Source organism: Rhinoraja longicauda, chromosome 8 (assembly GCF_053455715.1).
Source record: "Rhinoraja longicauda isolate Sanriku21f chromosome 8, sRhiLon1.1, whole genome shotgun sequence".
NCBI lineage: Eukaryota > Metazoa > Chordata > Chondrichthyes > Rajiformes > Arhynchobatidae > Rhinoraja > Rhinoraja longicauda.
In genome coordinates, this window is record NC_135960.1 from 53,115,441 (window position 1) to 53,134,707 (window position 19,267).

Consider the following 19,267-nt stretch of genomic DNA (forward strand, 5'->3'; position numbering starts at 1 on the left):
GTGCTGAAACAAAACACTGGGCAACATTGCACATTAATATCTGTGATCAAACCCCATGTTCTGTAAATGTATCATTAAAAATACATTTTTGGTTTCCGGTATTATAGATAAGATCATAGAGTCATATAGCACAGAACGGGCCCTTAAGTCTATGGTGACCAAGAAGTCCCATCTAAGCTAATCAAATTTGCCCATGTTTGGCCCATACCTCACTATTCCTTTCCTATCCATTTACCTGTCCAAGTGTCTTCTAAATGCTGTTATAATACCTGCCCCAACTATCTCCACTGGCAGTTCATTCCATATACCCGCCACCCTCTGTGTGAAAAGGTTGGCCCTCAGGTCACTATTAAATCTTTTCCCTCTCACCTTAAACCTAGGTACTCTGGTTCTTGATTCCCCGACCATGGGTAACATCCTCTGCATTCACCCTTGTCTGCAAATGAGTAGGTTGGAAGATTGCTCCCACACCCTAGCTATGGGAGAACCATTCAGTACTCTGGTAATAGCAAGAAAGATGCTGTTCCTAAGTCTGGTGGTATATAATTTTATATATCTCCAAAAGATTACCCTAAGCCTTTCTCATTGCGGTCATTGGACAGTGCCTATGGAACTGAAGCACTTCAATGCTGAGAACGATATTCTGAACTCTGTATCTTGTAGTTTGCTCTTTTTCTTGTACTTGAGTTTGACGATTGCATTTATGTACAGTATTATGTGATCCGATTGTACAGCATGCAAAACAAATAGTTCACTGTACCTTGTGTAGGAAAATATAGCGAGAAAGCATGTTGCTAAACTCTCGTCAAAGAGAGTAGGTTTAGCAAGAGAGCATGTTGCTAAACTCTCGTCGAAGAGAGGAGGTTTAGCAAGTGAGCATGTTGCTAAACTCTCGTCGAATAGAGGAAGTTTAGGTCTGAAGAAGGGTCTCGACCCAAAACGTCACCCATTCCTTCTCTCCAAGATGCTGCCTGACCAGCTGAGTTACTCCAGCATTTTGTGATACTTTCACTGTACCTTGGTGGACATGATAATAATAAACCCAAACTTACACCTAAAGAAGCTATGGCATTAAATTAAATGTAACCAAGTTAAAATAGAGAGAAATAATAACTTCTTAAGACAGTTTTCAGGTGGATAAAGTTACTTTTAGAATAATCCCATTCCTTCTCTCCAGAGATGTTGCCTGTCCCGCTGAGTAACTCCAGCATTTTGTGTCTACCTTCGATTTAAACCAGCATCTGCAGTTCTTTCCTACACATTACTTTTAAAATATACTAGATGGGCATGGGCCCGGCAACCCTCCGTGCAAACCTCTCCTGCGGCCAACAGCAGGAGAGCTCTCCTCACCCCCCACTCATTGGACGCCACTCCCGTTACTTGTGTGGGTCCCGCCCCCTCCGAGCGGCAACCCTCCACCAACTGCGCACGCACGGATGCGGCGGCCATCTTATGCAGGTATTAAAGTTGAAAAAGTGATTGGCGGCCATCTTACGTAAGTATTAAAGTTTAAAAAGTGGTTTTTAAATCTCTCCTGCGGGCCCGGCAACCCTCCCCTAACTGATGATCCGTGGACCTGTTGCCGGCCGGGGAGTGTCCAACAGGTCCGTGGGCGGTCGAGGGGATACAGGGAAGGGGAGAGCGAGCCACTCACGTCAGCCCCGGGTGTCCATCGCGTCGGCCCCGGGCATCCATTGCATCGGCCAGAGCGAGCCATGTACCAGTTGGGTGGAAACCTCTCCTGCAGCTCGGCGGCGACAGCCATCTTGCTTGACCCTCTGCCGCTGCGCTGCGCTGCACCACGGGAGGAAGGTCAGGTGCGGGGCACGCGGGGACAGACGCCTGTACTCCCGGCAGAGGGGGGGGGGGGGGGGGGACGGGGGGGGGGACCGCATTTATTAAAGTTTATTGTTAATTGTTTTTAAAAAGTAACAAAACTTGATTTATTGAGACCGCGGGGGAATGGTGAGTAGGGTGATCCTAAAATTGTTACGCTTTCGTATACCGTTTTGGCTGTATTTTCAAAACAAATATAAGCACAAACACACAAATATACTAGATGAGAGTTTTTGTAATATATATATATAGATGGCCAAGGTAAAAAGATTGCCAAAAAAAGAATTTTAACTTATGTAATGCCTTCTATGATTTCATGAACACTCCAAAGTGCTTCATAGTTAAATACTTTTTTAAGATTAGATACTGTATTAGCGAGATGTATCAATTACTTTGCATTCAATTTGATTCAATGGAAATAACTAATTAGTTTCAATTCTGGTGAAATGTCTTTGACTCAAGACATTGACTCCTGTTTCTCTCCCCACAGATGCTGCCTGATCTGTTGAGTCTTTCCAGTTTTATTTCAGTTCCAGTTCCAGTTATGTTATTTGAGGGACAAATTTTAACCAGGATATTGGAACAATTTCCCATTGTTTGATTGGGTTAATGTCCTCTTTCTGTGTTATATTGCTCAATTATTTTAAAATCCCCTAACTCTCTGACATGCTGGTCAAGTGAAGGTTCACTTCTGCTTGTATCATATGGAGATTCTCAGTTCTTTGAAGGGTATATCTATGTGAGATACCAGCATTTATTGTCTGTATTCAATTGCTAATGAGAGGCTGTATCGACTACCTTCTTGAACAACTGCATTCTGTATGGAGAATGCAGTTAGGAAAGAAATTTTATTATTTAGTCCCAGCAAAGCTGAAGGAACGGTAATAATATTTCCAAGCCAAGAGTGTGCATAACTTCCAGAGGAACTTGCAGGTAGTGGTATTTTATTGTACTTGCTGTGCTTATCCCTTTAGATTTGAGGGATGCAGTTAAAGAGGCTTTAGTGATCTTGTTGCTGCGACACACTACTGTCATAGTGCAATAGTGCTGAAGGGTGTTAATATTAAAATAGGAGGAATGGATAGCAATTTTATGAACTTCGCTTGGAGACTTATGGTGAGCTAACATAAGAAAAACGAGCAGGGGTAAACAAAATGATTAGCTGAATCTGCTCTGCCACCCAATAATGATATTACCTTGCCTTCAGCTCCACCTATCCACATTTTCCATGTAATTTTCAACTCTCCTACTGACCAAATGTCTGTCCATCTCAGTGTTAAGTATACTCAATAATTCAGCCTCCACATCTTGGGTATTACAGCACAGAAACAGCTTCTGTGGACTAACTTGTCCATGCCAACCAAAATGTATGTCCAAGCTAGTCCCATTTACCTTTGTTTGGCCCATATCCCTCATGGTTTGGAGATTTATTACGATTTGAGATCTGCTGAGAAAATAACTTCCTCCTTGTCTCCATCTTAGATGCCCCTTTGTCCTGAAAATACGTATCCACAATTCCCCATCCTCTTAGGATGCATTCTATGAAGCTCCTTCAGAAACTTGTATCTTTCAATACGATCATTCTCCAATGAGTACCTTCCCAACCTGGGTAACCTTTGTTTTAGGACAATTCATTCATCTCAGGAATCAAAGTGAATATTTTCTGACCAAAGTAAGTATAAGATGTCTGCAGAATTAATAGAAAAGAAATGAAAATCATCCAACGCTTACAAAAAAATGATTTTTTCCCTTTGTTACTATACTGCTGTATGATTTAATCATTAATCAGAGTGAGTGTCATTAAATTCAGTTATTTTGGCTGTTTCTGAACGTGGCATTCAACCCCTCAAGCCTGCTCTGACTTTTTAACAAGACCTATCTGATCTGATCTGTTAGTCCCATCTACCCTACAACATCCAAAATGGTAAGGGTATTGGCCAATTCGTAGAAAAAAAGTTAATTCAGTTAAATAAAGCCCCGTTAATCCACTCTCCGGCACTTTCTAACAATTTCTGTTAACATTTTGTCATTTGATGACGTTTAGTGTTTGATAAATAACATTTGTGACATTTAAATGCAATGACCATCTCCAACAAGTGAGAGTCTAGTCACCTACTCTTCATGTTCAGTGAGATTACTATTGTCAACTCCAATGCCATCAATCTCTCAAGAGTCTTCATTGCTCGAAAAGCTTATTGGACCAATGACATAAATTCAGAACCTGCAAGAGCAGTTCTGAGTTTAGGTATCCTGCAAGAAGCGAGCCATCTCTGATTAACCAAACTTTTCCATATCTATAAAACCACATTAGGTATGTTTTGGAAAACTTTTCACTTGTCTAGATACGTGTGGCATGAGCACACTCAAGAAGCCTGACACCAGTCAAGAACTATGCAGCTCACTTAACCAGCATTACATGGAAAATGTGGATAGATGGAGCTGAAGGCAAGGTCATATCATTATTGGGTGGCAGAGCAGATTCAACTAATCATTTTGTTTACCCCTGCTTGTTTTTCTTATGTTAGCTCACCATAAGTCTCCAAGCGAAGTTCAAAAAATTGCTATCTTTTCACTTTGCACTCACACTACCAATGCTGAAAAAGAGTGCAATTATTTTATTGCATACCTTACTATTGAAAAAATTTGTTCGTACAAACCTATTCAACCTTACTCAAAAAGGACCAATTAAAAGAGTTTCAGGCATTATTACATTTTTGACTGTGAAAGATTTTTAAATGTTTTAAAATAAATAAGTTTATACTTTTTCTATGTCCTTTTCTCTGTTGGTTCTCATTCTACACAAAATGTTACTTTTATTTATTCTCTTTCCTTCTATCATTGAATTTTTCTTCAATCCTTAAATTTTATTGGTCAAGGTAAACCATCAATTCTATTTGATCTTGTTATGCTGTTACCATTCATACATATTGTGAGCTTGAGGGTAAGTCGTAGAAGTCCATATAAATGAGATATGCAGCAAGGTGCTGCAATATAACAAATTATGTGCTAATTGTAGAAAGACTCAAAGACCTGGAGTAACTCAGCAGGTCAAGCAGCATCTCTGCAGAACATAGATAGGTGATATTTTAGCTGGGACCCTTCATCAAACTGATTCTATATTATCCTATCCATGTTCTCCAGAGATGCTGCCAGCATTTTGTGTCTTTCTTTGGTATAAACCAGCATCTGCAGCTTTTTGTTATCACATATGTGCTAATTATGTTCATTCTGCTCCAAGGCTTGAAGCTTAGTAGAGCATAAATGACCTTAGGATTCCCCTTCAACGTTTCTCCTCTGGGATCCAACTGTATAGGGATTATACTCAGGTGGGTCGACTCAATTCCACCCAGTCATGCATAGTCAGGGAATTATCAGTCATAACATCTCTTCCCATCTGACCAGGTTATTAGCTCCTCAAAGTCTTGAAGAATAATGTGAAGATTTGGTTTTTTTTAATGATACATCGGGTGAGCTTCTATTGTGTAATGGAAAAAAAATCTACCTGACTCGCATGAGTTACTCCAACGCTTTGTGTTTTACTCAAGATTCTAGCATCTGCAGTTCCTTGTGTTTCCAAGTACTTGTCATCGTTGGTCACAAGATACTACCTCTACCTCTACCTCCTCCTCCCCTGTCTTTCCAGTGTGCTGCACGACCACCCCTGGGGCCACTGGCGCTCTCGACGACCCCAGGGCCAGGTCTCTTACTGTAGCCAGCGCACGTGCTTATTTGTGGTCACGTGAGGGGCGAGCGGCAGTTGGTGGTGCCGGCGCGAGGTGACCATGAAGGTGCGGGAGTGAGGGGCGCGCGCGCGCGCGGGGAGGGGGTGGAGAGGGATTTAGTGCGCGCGCGCTCGCTCGCTCGTTGGCGTCTGCCCGCGCGAACCCGCCCGGGCTGGCGGCCTGGCAGCCGCGGAGCCGAAAGGCGGTCGGCGTGAGCGGGGGCCGCAGCGCCCAGGCGCGCCATATCATGACAACGTTAGCCGCCGCCTCCTTCTTCTCCAACATCTGCAATTTTGGCGGATGCGGCCTCGCCTTCAACACCCTGGCAGAGCTCATCGAGCACATCGAAGACATCCACATAGGTAGGTGGGCAAGCGACGCTGGTTGGTCCTGCATCCTGCACTTGAACTGTCAGAGCGAGCTCCGGCCGGGGCCTGGCCTGGCCTGTGATGGACTTGCGGGAGGCTGAGCTCACCCTGGTGACACTTCATGCCTGGTAACATGTACTGACAAAAGCTGCAGCTGTGAGCGGGTGGCGCCGGGAGGGAACATTGTCTCTGGGTGGCATCAGGGCGCGGAAGTGAGAAATACGCTGTAGTGGGGGAGGAAACTGTCTGTCTACATATTCTCTGTACAGTATCTTAAAGCGTGATACATTTCTCACCTGATGCAGGGAGTGGAATAGTAGGAGTGGAAGCAAGGTGATGTTTTTTAGGAAGGGGCAAGGGGAATGGATGTGAACTCAAAAAATATGTTAAACGTCCACATTTTTATCTTTCCCTTTCCTCGTGTAAACTGCTAGCGTGATTATTGCACATCTGTATTATAAATACGAGGTTAGATTTTCTCGCTTTAAATGGTTTTATTCAGTACCGACTGCAGGATTGCTTTGATAAATTGAGATTCCCGTTACCTCTTATTTTTAGAACTACGACAAAATAAGTATTTTTTATGTTATTCAAATGGATTTGTTTAATGCAAAAATAGTTGTTAATTTCGCTGGTATATTTACGAATGTTTTCATCCTAACTGAAGTTTTAAAGTTTGAGTAGGCATCTTATTTTTAATCTGCTTGCCTTAATGTCACTTCAACATCAAAAAGCTATTCAGACACTTTGCCATGGTTATCTGTAAAACGACGATGAACTAGGTGTGGTGGGATCAATGCTTTTTTTTTAAAGACTAATTCTTCTGTGATCTTTGGTGACCTGATGAATATCTTTACAGGATGAATAAAGATTTTGACAATGTTTATTCCTTGGCATCCTTTGAAAGTTTTTGAACAATTATCTTTATGGTGGCGCAAGAGTGCCATTTCTTGTGGACTGAAGCTTCTTTCCAGTTTGTCAATACAGAAGTTTCTTGCCAGTTTCTCAATTTATCTTCTGAATTTTTCAAAAATAGTATTTGTTACTTTTACAAAAAAATGTGATCATTTGTACAGACTGCATATATTTACTTTAATTTTCAACTACAAAGTACTTCAGCTGTTTGGTTACATGTTACCTATAATATGGTGTTGGATTCTTTCAGCTCAGGATGAATGAAGATGTCCTTGGCTGTTAAGGTGCAGTGTACAATGAGATGTTTAGTTTCTTTTTAACTTCAATGTGTGCAACCCTAGACCACAGTTTGAAGTTTAATTGTAAACAAATTTAGAGTTGCAGAGCCCACACTAACCATCATTACCCATTCACACTAATCCTAGATTAATCAAATTTTTTTTTTCCCACATCCTTGTCCATTCCCTCCAGATTCTACCACTCCCCAACACACAAGAAGCAATTTAGAACGGCCAATCAACCTACCAATCAGCAGGTCTTTGGGACACGGTCACAGGGAGAAGGAGCAAACTCCATACAGAGAGCACCCCGAATCAAAATTGAACTGATGTCTCTGGCATGTGGCTGTGTCTTTAATAGCTGTACCACTGAGTTGCCTGTAAAATTAACACAGTTGAATATGGTAAGTTTGCACTGGTATGGGGATGGTCCTTTCAGAAGCTAGAAAGAGGGGGGTGGAGATATGTCCATCTTTAACCACCAGAACTCAGGGTTCAATATTAGTTTATGGTGCAAGCAAGATTAATTCATTTCCTTTTCCCTGTCTTTCCTAAACCTATCCTGCTGAAACACCTGCTCCCCTTGTGGTTGAATAGCCTTTCATTGCAGCTCTTTATCAATATGTACTCTACTGGAGATAGACACAAAAAGCTGGAGTAACTCGGCAGGTCAGACAGCATCCATGGAGAAAATAAATAGGTGATGTTTCGGGTTGAGACCCTTCTTCAAATCTGTACTGTAGTCACAATGTCAGTTGAAGGAATGGATATTTGGAGTGATGAATACTGATCAAGTAGGTTACTTTGTCCTTGACGGTGTGCAGTTTCTTGGAGGTTTTGGAGGCAAGTGAAAAGTATACCATCACATTGCTGATGTGTGCCATGTAGTTGGTGGAATTACTTTGGGGTATCCGGAGGTGAGCCTAGTTTATGTAGCTGAGCTCATCAATGGTCACCTATAGAATGTTCATTGTGGTGAGTCGGCGAACGTTTTACCATTGAATGTCAAGTGTAGTTGGTTGGTTAATTTTCTTGTTAAAGATAATTTGCCTTTGTTTCTTGAAATGTTGTTAATGGAACCACATTGTTCAATCGTCATGAATATTTCCCATGCTAACCTTTTGATCGAAGCTCATTGGTAAAGCACCTGCAGATGATTGGGCCCAGAGCACTGCTCTGAGCAGCTCCTGTAGTGTTGTTCTGAGGCTCGAATGGTTGACATACTATAAACAAGAGCAGTATTCCTTTCCATGAAGTATGACTTCATCTAGAAACATAGAAAATAGGTGCAGGAGTAGGCCATTCAGCCCTTCGAGCCAGCACTGCCATTCAATATGATCATGGCTGATCATCCAAAATCAGTATCCCGTTCTGGCATTTCCCCAAGTCCCTTGATTCCCTTAGCCCTAAGAGCTAAATATAACTCTCCAGTTGAAAACATCCAGTGAATTGGCCTCCACTGCCTTTTGTGGCAGGGAATTCCACAGGTTCACAACTCTCTGGATGAAAAAGTTTTTCATCTCGGTCCTAAATGGCCTATCCCTTATTCTTAAACTGTGATCCCTGGTTCTGGACTCCTCCAAAAGAGAGAACATTTTGCCTGCATCTACCCTGTCTAATCCTCTAAGAATTTTATCTTTCTCTACGATCCCCTCTTATTAGAATGCTTTGCCTTCGTTGCTCATTGACTTCAATTTTACCAAGTTACCAAGTTTTACCAAGCTAGGCATTGGTGAATAGGTTATGATTCAGTAAGGGCCACTTAATATTATTGTGGGTGACACCATCCATAAATTAGCTGGTTAAAACTAGACTGATTGCATTGCAATTAGCTATATTTTGTGAACAGAAGTCAATGGGCCATTTTTCACATTGGAAAGACTGGGCTTATATTCACTGGAGTTTAGAAGAATGAGAGGGGATCTTATAGAGACATATAAAATTATAAAAGGACTGGACAAGCTAGATGCAGGAAAAATGTTCCCAATGTTGGGGGAGTCCAGAACCAGGGGCCACAGTCTAAGAATAAGGGGGAGGCCATTTGAAACTGAGGTGAGAAGAAACTTTTTCACCCAGAGAGTTGTGAATTTGTGGAATTCTCTGCCGCAGAAGGTAGTGGAGGCCAATTCACTGGATGAATTTAAAAGAGAGTTAGATAGAGCTCCAAGGGCTAGTGGTATCAAGGGATATTGGGAGAAGGCAGGCACAGGTTAATGATTGTGGATGATCAGCTATGATCACAATGAATGGCGGTGCTGGCTCGAAGGGCCAAATGGCCTCCTCCTGCACCTATTTTCTATATTTCTATGTTTCTATTGCTGAGGTGTTGCAAGTGTATTGGAAAATGTTGACTAGAGGCATGACTAATTCTGGGCTATATAGTCTGGCCCCATGGGTTTTGTTGTGTTCAATGTCCTCAACTGCTTCTTGATGCCATATGAATCACATTTTCTAAAGACGGTTCTGTGATGGTGGGGATCTTGAGGGGGAATCATCCACATGGCTGCTCTGGTTGCATTTGGTTGGAAAACGATCGGAAAAAATATTTTTTCATGATGATTAACATGTGGAAAGGAAGGGATTAATCAAACATTTTTTTGGGGAGTTATAATAATAATAATAATAATAATAATAATACATTACATTTATATAGCGCTTTTCATATACTCAAAGACGCTTTACAGGGATTTAGAGAACATAGGGAAGTGAATAAATAGATAAATAAGTAAACGAACAGAGAAAGGAGACAGAAGGTGGGGTGACCTTCAGTGGTTGAAGGCAGTACTGAATAGGTGAGACTTCAGTGATGTTTTGAATGTGGTGAGTGTGGAGGAGTCTCTGACGGTTTGAGGTAGTGAGTTCCATAGGGTGGGAGCAGCGATGGAGAAAGCCCTGTCCCCCCAGGATCTGAGTTTGGTCCGGATGTGGGGGGATAGGAGATTGGCAGTAGCAGAGCGGAGGGTGCAGGTGGGGGTGTGCCTGTGGAGGAGGTCGGTCAGGTAGGATGGGGCCAGGTTATGGAGGGCTTTGTAGGTCATGAGGAGGATTTTGTACTGGATTCTCTGGGGGATGGGGAGCCAGTGGAGTTTGTAAAGGACGGGGGTGATATGGTCACGGATCGGGGTGTGGGTGAGCAGACGGGCAGGTCTGCCATGGTCTGTTATGGTTCCCAGGATCCTTCTGCACATCAATGCTGTTAAGGGTCTCACCATTAACTTTTCCCTTGCATTCATCCTCCCAAAATGCAAACTTCACACTGCTCAGATTACACTACAACTGCCATTTCTCCACCCATATCCGTAAATGATTTACATCCCCCTGTATCCTTTGACAGCCTTCCTCACTGTCCACAACCCCTCCAATTTTGGTATTGCCTGCAAACTTACTAACCAACGTTGTGTCTAATGTGCCTGTAAAGCTGCCACAGGAATTTTATTGTTCTGCTTCATATGACAAACACTCTTGATTCTTGGAATAGAACATTACCTTACATTTTGAAGTTAGAATATTGTGAAGTTATCATCGTTTACGATTAAAAAGTAAATTAATAAGCACCTTTTGCATGCACTGTTTTCTTGTGGAAATATGCAGAAATCAGAAGATGCAGGATCATTTCAAAGAGGAAGAAAGATTCTAAGGGGAGTAAGAGGCAACCGTGGATGACAAGGGAAGTTAGGGATGGAATAAAACTAAAAGAAAAGATGTATAGCATAGCAAAGCGTAGTGGGAAGCCACAGGATTGGGTAACTTTCAAAGGACAACAGAAGGTAACAAAAAGGGCAAAACAGGCTGAAAAGATGGGTAAGCTGGCCAAGAATATAAAGAAGGACAGCAACAGCTTCTTTAGAGAAAAAGATTAGTAAAGACAAATATGAGTCCCTTGAAGGCAGAAACGGGTGAAATTATTATGGGTAACAAGGAAATGGCAGAAGAGTTGAACAGGTACTTCTGATCTGTCTTCACTAAGGAAGACACAAACAATCTCCCAGATGTACTAGAGGACAGAGAATTTAGGGAAACAGAGGAACTAAAAGAAATTTGCCTAAGGTGAGAAATAGTATTGGGTAGACTGATGGGTCTGAAGGCTGATAAATCTCCTGGGCCTGATGGTCTGCATCCCAGGGTACTCAAGGAGGTGGCTCTAGAAATCGTGGACGCATTGGTGATCATTTTCCAATGTTCTATAGATTCATGATCAGTTCCTTTGGATCGGAGGGTAGCTAATGTTATCCCACTTTTCAAGAAAAGAGCGAGAGAGAAAACGGGGAATTATGGACCAGTTAGCCTGACATCGGTGGTGGGGAAGATGCTGGAGTCAATTAATAAAGAGGTAATAATGGTGCATAGCAGTAAAAGGATTGGTCCAAGTCAGCATGGATTTATGATGGGGAAATCCTGCTTGACTAATCTTCTGGAATTTTTTGAGGATGTGACAAGTAAAATGGATGAAGCCAGTGGATGTATTGCATCAAGACTTTCAGAAAGCCTTTGATGAGGTCCCACATGGGAGATTGGTGAGCAAAGTTAGAGCACATGGTATTGGGGGTAGGGTATTGACATGAATAAAAAATTGGTTGGCAGACAGGAAGCAAAGACTAGGAATAAACCGGTCCTTTTCAGAATGGCAGGCAGTGGCGAGTGGAGTGCCGCAAGGGTCGGTGCTGGGGCCGCAGCTATTTACAATATATATTAATGATTTGGATGAAGGAATTAGAAGTAACACTAGCAAGATTGCAGATGACACAAAGCTAGATGGCAGTTAAACTGCGGAGGATGTTAGTAGGTTGCAGGGTGATTTGGACAGGTTGAGTGAGTGGGCAGATGCAATATAATAATGTAGATAAATGTGAGGTTATCCACTTTGGCGCCAAAAACAAGGAAGCAGATTATTATCTCAATGGTGTCAGATTAGGTAAAGAGGAAGTGCAATGAGACCTGGGTGTCATTGTACACTAGTCACTGAAAGTAAGCGTGCAGGTACAGCAGGCAGTGAAGAAAGCTAATGGCATATTGGCCTTCATAATGAGAGGATTTGAGAATAGGAATAAAGAGATCCTTCTGCAGTTGTATACGGCCCTGGTGAGACCACATCTGGAGTATTGTGTGCAGTTTCGGTCTCCTAATTTGAAAAAGGACATCCTTGCTATGGAGGCAGTGCAGCGTAGGTTCATGAGGTTAATCCCTTGGATGGCGGGACTGTCATATGAGAATATACTCCTTTATTCTTCCCACACTGGGGAAATTTCCTCATATGAGGAAAGATTGGAAAGACTGGGCTTGTATTCACTGGAGTTTAGAAGGATGAGAGGGAATCTTATAGAGGCGTACAAAATTATAAAAGGACTGGACAAGCAAGATGCAGGAAAAATGTTCCTAATGTTGGGGTCCAGAACCAGGGGCCACAGTCTAAGAATAAAGGGGAGTCCATTGAAAATTGAGGTGAGAAGAAACTTTTTCACCCAGAGAGTTGTGAATTTGTGGAATTCTCTGCCACAGAAGGCAGTGGAGGCCACTTCACTGGATGAATTAAAAAGAGAGTCAGATAGACCAAGAGAGGCTTGTGGAATCAAGGGATATTGGGCGAAGGCAGGCACAGGTTACTGATTGTGGATGATCAGCCAAGATCACAATGAATGGCAGTGCTGGCTCAAGGGGCCAAATGGCCTCCACTTGCACCTATTTTCTCTGTTTCTGCAAGTTAATGTTTTGAATTGTCCTGCTATTTAAGAAATTGGACAATGTTGCAATCATACCAAAAGTCTGCATTTATATTTAAGGTATACTAGACCAAGTGGACCCGTTGGGCCCAAACCTCTCCTGCATTGGTGCAGCACCCTCTCCTCCCTCCCTCCCTCCCCCTCCCCTCTCCCCCCTCCCCTCTCCCCCCTCCCCTCTCCCCCCTCCCCTCTCCTCCCTCCCCACCCCCCTCCCTCCCTCCCCCCTCCCCCTCCCCCCCTCCCCCTCCCCCCCTCTCCTCCCCCCCTCTCCTCCCCCCCTCTCCTCCCCCCCTCCACCCCTCCCCTCCCCCCCTCCCCTCCTCCCCTCCCCTCCCCTCCCCCCTTCCCTCCCCCCATCCCCTCCCCTCCCCCCCTCCCCTCCCCTCCCCCCTTCCCTCCCCCCATCCCCTCCCCTCCCCCCCTCCCCTCCCCTCCCCCCCTCCCCTCCCCCCCTCCCCTCCCCCCCTCCCCTCTCCCCCCTCCCCTCTCCCCCCTCCCCTCTCCCCCCTCCCCTCTCCCCCCTCCCCTCTCCCCCCTCCCCTCTCCCCCCTCCCCTCTCCCCCCTCCCCTCTCCCCCCTCCCCTCTCCCCCCTCCCCTCTCCCCCCTCCCCTCTCCCCCCTCCCCTCTCCCCCCTCCCCTCTCCCCCCCTCCCCTCTCCCCCCTCCCCTCTCCCCCCTCCCCTCTCCCCCCTCCCCTCTCCCCCCTCCCCTCTCCCCCCTCCCCCCTCCCCTCTCCCCCCCTCCCCTCTCCCCCCTCCCCTCTCCCCCTCCCCTCTCCCCCTCCCCTCCCCTCTCCCCTCTCCCCCCTCCCCTCTCCTCCCCCCCCTCTCCCCCCCCTCCCCTCCCCTCTCCCTCCCCTCTCCCTCTCCCCCTCCCCTTCTTCCCATCTCCCCCCCCCATCTCCCCCCCTCCCATCTCCCCCCCTCCCATCTCCCCCCCTCCCATCTCCCCCCCTCCCATCTCCCCCCTCCCATCTCCCCCCTCCCATCTCCCCCCTCCCATCTCCCCCCTCCCATCTCCCCCCTCCCATCTCCCCCCCTCCCATCTCCCCCCCTCCCATCTCCCCCCTCCCATCTCCCCCCTCCCATCTCCCCCCTCCCATCTCCCCCCTCCCATCTCCCCCTCCCATCTCCCCCCTCCCATCTCCCCCCTCCCATCTCCCCCCTCCCATCTCCCCCCTCCCATCTCCCCCCCCCATCTCCCCCCCCCATCTCCCCCTCCCATCTCCCCCCTCCCATCTCCCCCCTCCCATCTCCCATCTCCCCCCTCCCATCTCCCCCTCCCATCTCCCCCCTCCCATCTCCCCCCTCCCATCTCCCATCTCCCCCCCTCCCATCTCCCCCCTCCCCTCTCCCCCCTCCCCTCTCCCCCCCTCCCCTCTCCCCCCCTCCCCTCTCCCCCCTCCCCTCTCCCCCCTCCACTCTCCCCCCTCCCCTCTCCCCCCTCCCCCTCCCCTCCCCTCTGCCCCCCTCCCCTCTGCCCCCCTCCCCTCTGCCCCCCTCCCCTCTGCTCCCCTCTCCCCCCTCCCCTCTCCTCCCTCCCCTCTCCCCCTCTCCCCCTCCCCCTCTCCCCCTCCCCCTCTCCCCCTCCCCCTCTCCCCCTCCCCCTCTCCCCCTCCCCTCTCCCCCTCCCCTCTCCCCCTCCCCTCTCCCCCTCCCCTCTCCCCCTCCCCTCTCCCCCTCCCCTCTCCCCCTCCCCTCTCCCCCTCCCCTCTCCCCCTCCCCTCTCCCCCTCCCCTCTCCCCCTCCCCTCTCCCCCTCCCCTCTCCCCCTCCCCTCTCCCCTCCCCTCTCCCCCTCCCCTCTCCCCCTCCCCTCTCCCCCTCCCCTCTCCCCCTCCCCTCTCCCTCTCCCCCTCCCCTCTCCCCCTCCCCTCTCCCCCTCCCCTCTCCCCCCTCCTTCCTCCCCTCTCCCCCCTCCTTCCTCCCCCTCTCCCCCCCTCCCCTCCCCCCCTCCCCTCTCCCCCTCCCCTCTCCCCCTCCCCTCTCCCCTCTCCCCCTCCCCCCTCCCCTCTCCCCCCTCCCCTCTCCCCCTCCCCTCTCCCCTCTCCCCTCTCCCCTCCCCCCCTCCCCTCCCCCCTCCCCTCTCCCTCTCCCTCCCCCCTCCCCTTCTTCCCATCTCCCCCCTCCCATCTCCCCCCTCCCATCTCCCCCCTCCCATCTCCCCCCTCCCATCTCCCCCCTCCCATCTCCCCCCTCCCATCTCCCCCCTCCCATCTCCCCCCTCCCATCTCCCCCCTCCCATCTCCCCCCTCCCATCTCCCCCCTCCCATCTCCCCCCTCCCATCTCCCCCCTCCCATCTCCCCCCTCCCATCTCCCCCCCTCCCATCTCCCCCCTCCCATCTCCCCCCTCCCATCTCCCCCCTCCCATCTCCCCCCTCCCATCTCCCCCCTCCCATCTCCCCCCTCCCATCTCCCCCCTCCCATCTCCCCCCTCCCATCTCCCCCCCTCCCATCTCCCCCCCTCCCATCTCCCCCCCTCCCATCTCCCCCCCTCCCATCTCCCCCCCTCCCATCTCCCCCCCTCCCATCTCCCCCCCCTCCCATCTCCCCCCCTCCCATCTCCCCCCCTCCCATCTCCCCCCCTCCCATCTCCCCCCCTCCCATCTCCCCCCCTCCCATCTCCCCCCCTCCCATCTCCCCCCCTCCCATCTCCCCCCCTCCCATCTCCCCCCCTCCCATCTCCCCCCCTCCCATCTCCCCCCCTCCCATCTCCCCCCCTCCCATCTCCCCCCCTCCCATCTCCCCCCCTCCCATCTCCCCCCCTCCCATCTCCCCCCCTCCCATCTCCCCCCTCCCATCTCCCCCCTCCCATCTCCCCCTCCCATCTCCCCCTCCCATCTCCCCCTCCCATCTCCCCCTCCCATCTCCCCCTCCCATCTCCCCCTCCCATCTCCCCCCTCCCATCTCCCCCCTCCCCTCTCCCCCTCCCCTCTCCCCCTCCCCTCTCCCCCCTCCCCTCTCCCCCCTCCCCCCTCCCCTCTCCCCCCTCCCCCTCCCCTCCCCTCTGCCCCCCTCCCCTCTCCCCCTCCCCTCTCCCCCTCCCCCCTCCCCTCTCCCCCTCCCCTCTCCCCCTCCCCTCTCCCCCTCCCCTCTCCCCCTCCCCTCTCCCCCTCCCCTCTCCCCCTCCCCTCTCCCCCTCCCCTCTCCCCCTCCCCTCTCCCCCTCCCCTCTCCCCCTCCCCTCTCCCCCTCCCCTCTCCCCCTCCCCTCTCCCCCCCTCCCCTCTCCCCCCTCCCCTCTCCCCCCTCCCCTCTCCCCCCTCCCCTCTCCCCTCTCCCCCCTCCCCTCTCCCCTCTCCCCTCTCCCCCCCTCCCCTCTCCCCCTCCCCTCTCCCCCCTCCTTCCTCCCCCTCTCCCCCTCTCCCCCCCTCCCCTCTCCCCCTCCCCTCTCCCCCTCCCCTCTTCCCCTCTCCCCTCTCCCCCCTCCCCATCCCCTCTCCCCCCTCCCCGCTCCCCTCCCCTCTCCCTCTCCCTCGCTCCCCTCTCCCTCCCCCTCCCCTTCTTCCCATCTCCCCCCTCCCATCTCCCCCCTCCCATCTCCCCCCTCCCATCTCCCCCCTCCCATCTCCCCCCCTCCCATCTCCCCCCCTCCCATCTCCCCCCCTCCCATCTCCCCCCCTCCCATCTCCCCCCTCCCATCTCCCCCCTCCCATCTCCCCCCTCCCATCTCCCCCCTCCCATCTCCCCCCTCCCATCTCCCCCCTCCCATCTCCCCCCCTCCCATCTCCCCCCCTCCCATCTCCCCCCCTCCCATCTCCCCCCCTCCCATCTCCCCCCCTCCCATCTCCCCCCCTCCCATCTCCCCCCCTCCCATCTCCCCCCCTCCCATCTCCCCCCCTCCCATCTCCCCCCCTCCCATCTCCCCCCTCCCATCTCCCCCCTCCCATCTCCCCCCTCCCATCTCCCCCCTCCCATCTCCCCCCTCCCATCTCCCCCCTCCCATCTCCCCCCTCCCATCTCCCCCCTCCCATCTCCCCCCTCCCATCTCCCCCCTCCCATCTCCCCCCTCCCATCTCCCCCCTCCCATCTCCCCCCTCCCATCTCCCCCCTCCCATCTCCCCCCTCCCATCTCCCCCCTCCCATCTCCCCCCTCCCATCTCCCCCCCTCCCATCTCCCCCCTCCCATCTCCCCCCTCCCATCTCCCCCCTCCCATCTCCCCCCTCCCATCTCCCCCCTCCCATCTCCCCCCTCCCATCTCCCCCCTCCCATCTCCCCCCTCCCATCTCCCCCCTCCCATCTCCCCCCTCCCATCTCCCCCCTCCCATCTCCCCCCTCCCATCTCCCCCCTCCCATCTCCCCCCTCCCCTCTCCCCCCTCCCCTCTCCCCCCTCCCCTCTCCCCCCTCCCTCTCCCCTCTCCCCTCTCCCCTCTCCCCCCTCCCCTCTCCCCCCTCCCCTCTCCCCCCCTCCCCTCTCCCCCCTCCCCTCTCCCCCTCCCCTCTCCCCCCTCCCCTCTCCCCCCTCCCCTCTCCCCCCTCCCCTCTCCCCCTCCCCTCTCCCCCTCCCCTCTCCCCCCTCCCCTCTCCCCCCCTCCCCTCTCCCCCTCCCCTCTGCCCCCTCCCCTCTGCCCCTCTCCCCCCCTCCCCTCTCCCCCATCCCCTCCCCTCTCCCCCCTCCCCCTCTCCGCCCCTCCCCTCTCCCCCCTCCCCTCCCCTCTCCCCCCTCCCCTCCCCTCTCCCCCCTCCCCTCCCCTCTCCCCCCTCCCCTCCCCTCTCTCCCCCCCTCCCCTCTCTCCCCCCCCTCTCTCCCCCCTCATAATTAAATTCATAGTTTATGACATAGTAGACAATCTACACACATAGTAGTTTGAAGAACTCATTCCTTCTCTCCAGAGATGCTGCCTGTCCTGCTGAGTTACTCCAGCTTTTTGTCTATCAATACACATAGTAAAGCTCCTTTAATATAGTCAGTGCAATTTTTGTTTGGATAGTTTTCCAAAAATAGAGTATGTGAAAACATAATTGCACAGGATAAACCTCGGCTCTGTACTTAAACTTGGGACAATCATTTTGTTTTTGCTACCTTTCTGCTGTTTTACGAACTTTATTGTATTGAAGTTTTAATTACTATTAACTTTACTGATGGATTAGCAGATGTCAAGTGATTTGATGTTGGACATTCTGCAGTGGTTTCTTAATCTTGCTTGCAAGTTATGTGCTTTATTGAAATTGGTGTATATTGATTGCACTCGTGGTCTCATAGACTGCTGTTTTAACCTGTAAATATCAATTCATGCATCTACTATTACATTGGCTGATAAGTCTCTTAATATATGAGACATAGTTCTTGGGTTTGTAAAATGCAGGAATAGAAGCCCTATGATTTTTGTAATATAAATCCCAGGCAATTGTATATATAATAAAAACTTTTGCTAGGTCTGAAGTAAATGGATTTATGCAAGATTTTTAATTATCAGTTATTTTGAAAGTGTTAGATTTGTAATGCGTTTTGGGGAAATTCGGTTACAGCTGGAACGATGAAATTGAAGATATTCTGCTGGCACTCTGACTCACTTAACAATATTTATCTGACTTGTACTATTCGCATCAGCAAAGTATGTTGCAGTATAACACTGACATTGTCAAGAATCTTGCAGTCCAAATTCTGATATAAATATGTATTAGTTTTCTAATTCTTCTTCTCTAGGTTGGTAACATACGGCACTCTCAATCTTTTAACAAATGAAAAAGAATAATACTGCAGATGGTGGGAACTTAAAATAAAAATATAAAAGGTAGACACAAAATGCTGGAGTAACTCAGCGGGTCAGAAAGCATCTCTGGAGAGAAGGAATAGGGTGATGTTTCGGGTTGAGACCCTTCTTCAGACTGGAATTCAGTCTGAAGAAGGGTCTCGAACTGAAACGTCAGCCATTCCTTCTCTCCAGAGACGTTGCCTGACCCGCTGAGTTACTCTAGCTTTTTGTGTCTACCTTCGATTTAAACCAACATCTGCAGTTTTTTTTCCTACGTAAAAATAGAAAATGCTGGAAATAGTCAACATATCAAGTAGCAAGCGTGAAATAGAATATATGTATTGGTATTGATTTATTATCAGCATTTGTATTGACATATAGTGAAAATCTTTACTTTGCGTATCATGCAGGCAAATCGTGCATGAGTACAAAGTAATGCAAAAGAGAAAACTTAGTGTTAATGGGACAGAGGAGATGCCAATTAAATACAAGTGCAAGTGCCGCAAAGAAGTAGATTTTGGCTATCGGGAAAATGTCCTGAGCATCGGAGAGGCCCATTTAAGGGTCTAGTAACAATGGCAAAAAAGCTGTTGTTGCATCTGCTTTCAATTCTTTTGTGTGTCCTGTCCAGTAGGAGAGGGGAGAAGATGGTTATGAGTAGTCCTTGATTATGTTGATTACTTTTCCAAGGCATTGTAACGTGTAGATGGAGTCATTGTTGGGGGGAGGCTGGTTTG

General features: G+C 49.7%; 1 protein-coding gene across 2 annotated transcripts in view; it reads left to right on the forward strand.

Annotated features, from left to right (window-relative positions):
• Positions 1 to 5,666: 5,666 nt before the first annotated feature.
• The window catches only part of LOC144595977 (juxtaposed with another zinc finger protein 1-like), a 102,567-nt gene continuing 88,966 nt past the window's right edge, over positions 5,667 to 19,267 (forward strand). Inside the window, exon 1 of one of the 2 annotated variants that reach the window (XM_078403987.1) lies at positions 5,667 to 5,920. In XM_078403987.1, coding sequence (XP_078260113.1) covers positions 5,806 to 5,920 — 115 coding nt within the window. In that variant the 5' untranslated portion in view covers positions 5,667 to 5,805. The remainder of the gene's footprint in view (positions 5,921 to 19,267) is intronic. The other variant, XM_078403988.1, reaches the window with a different exon arrangement.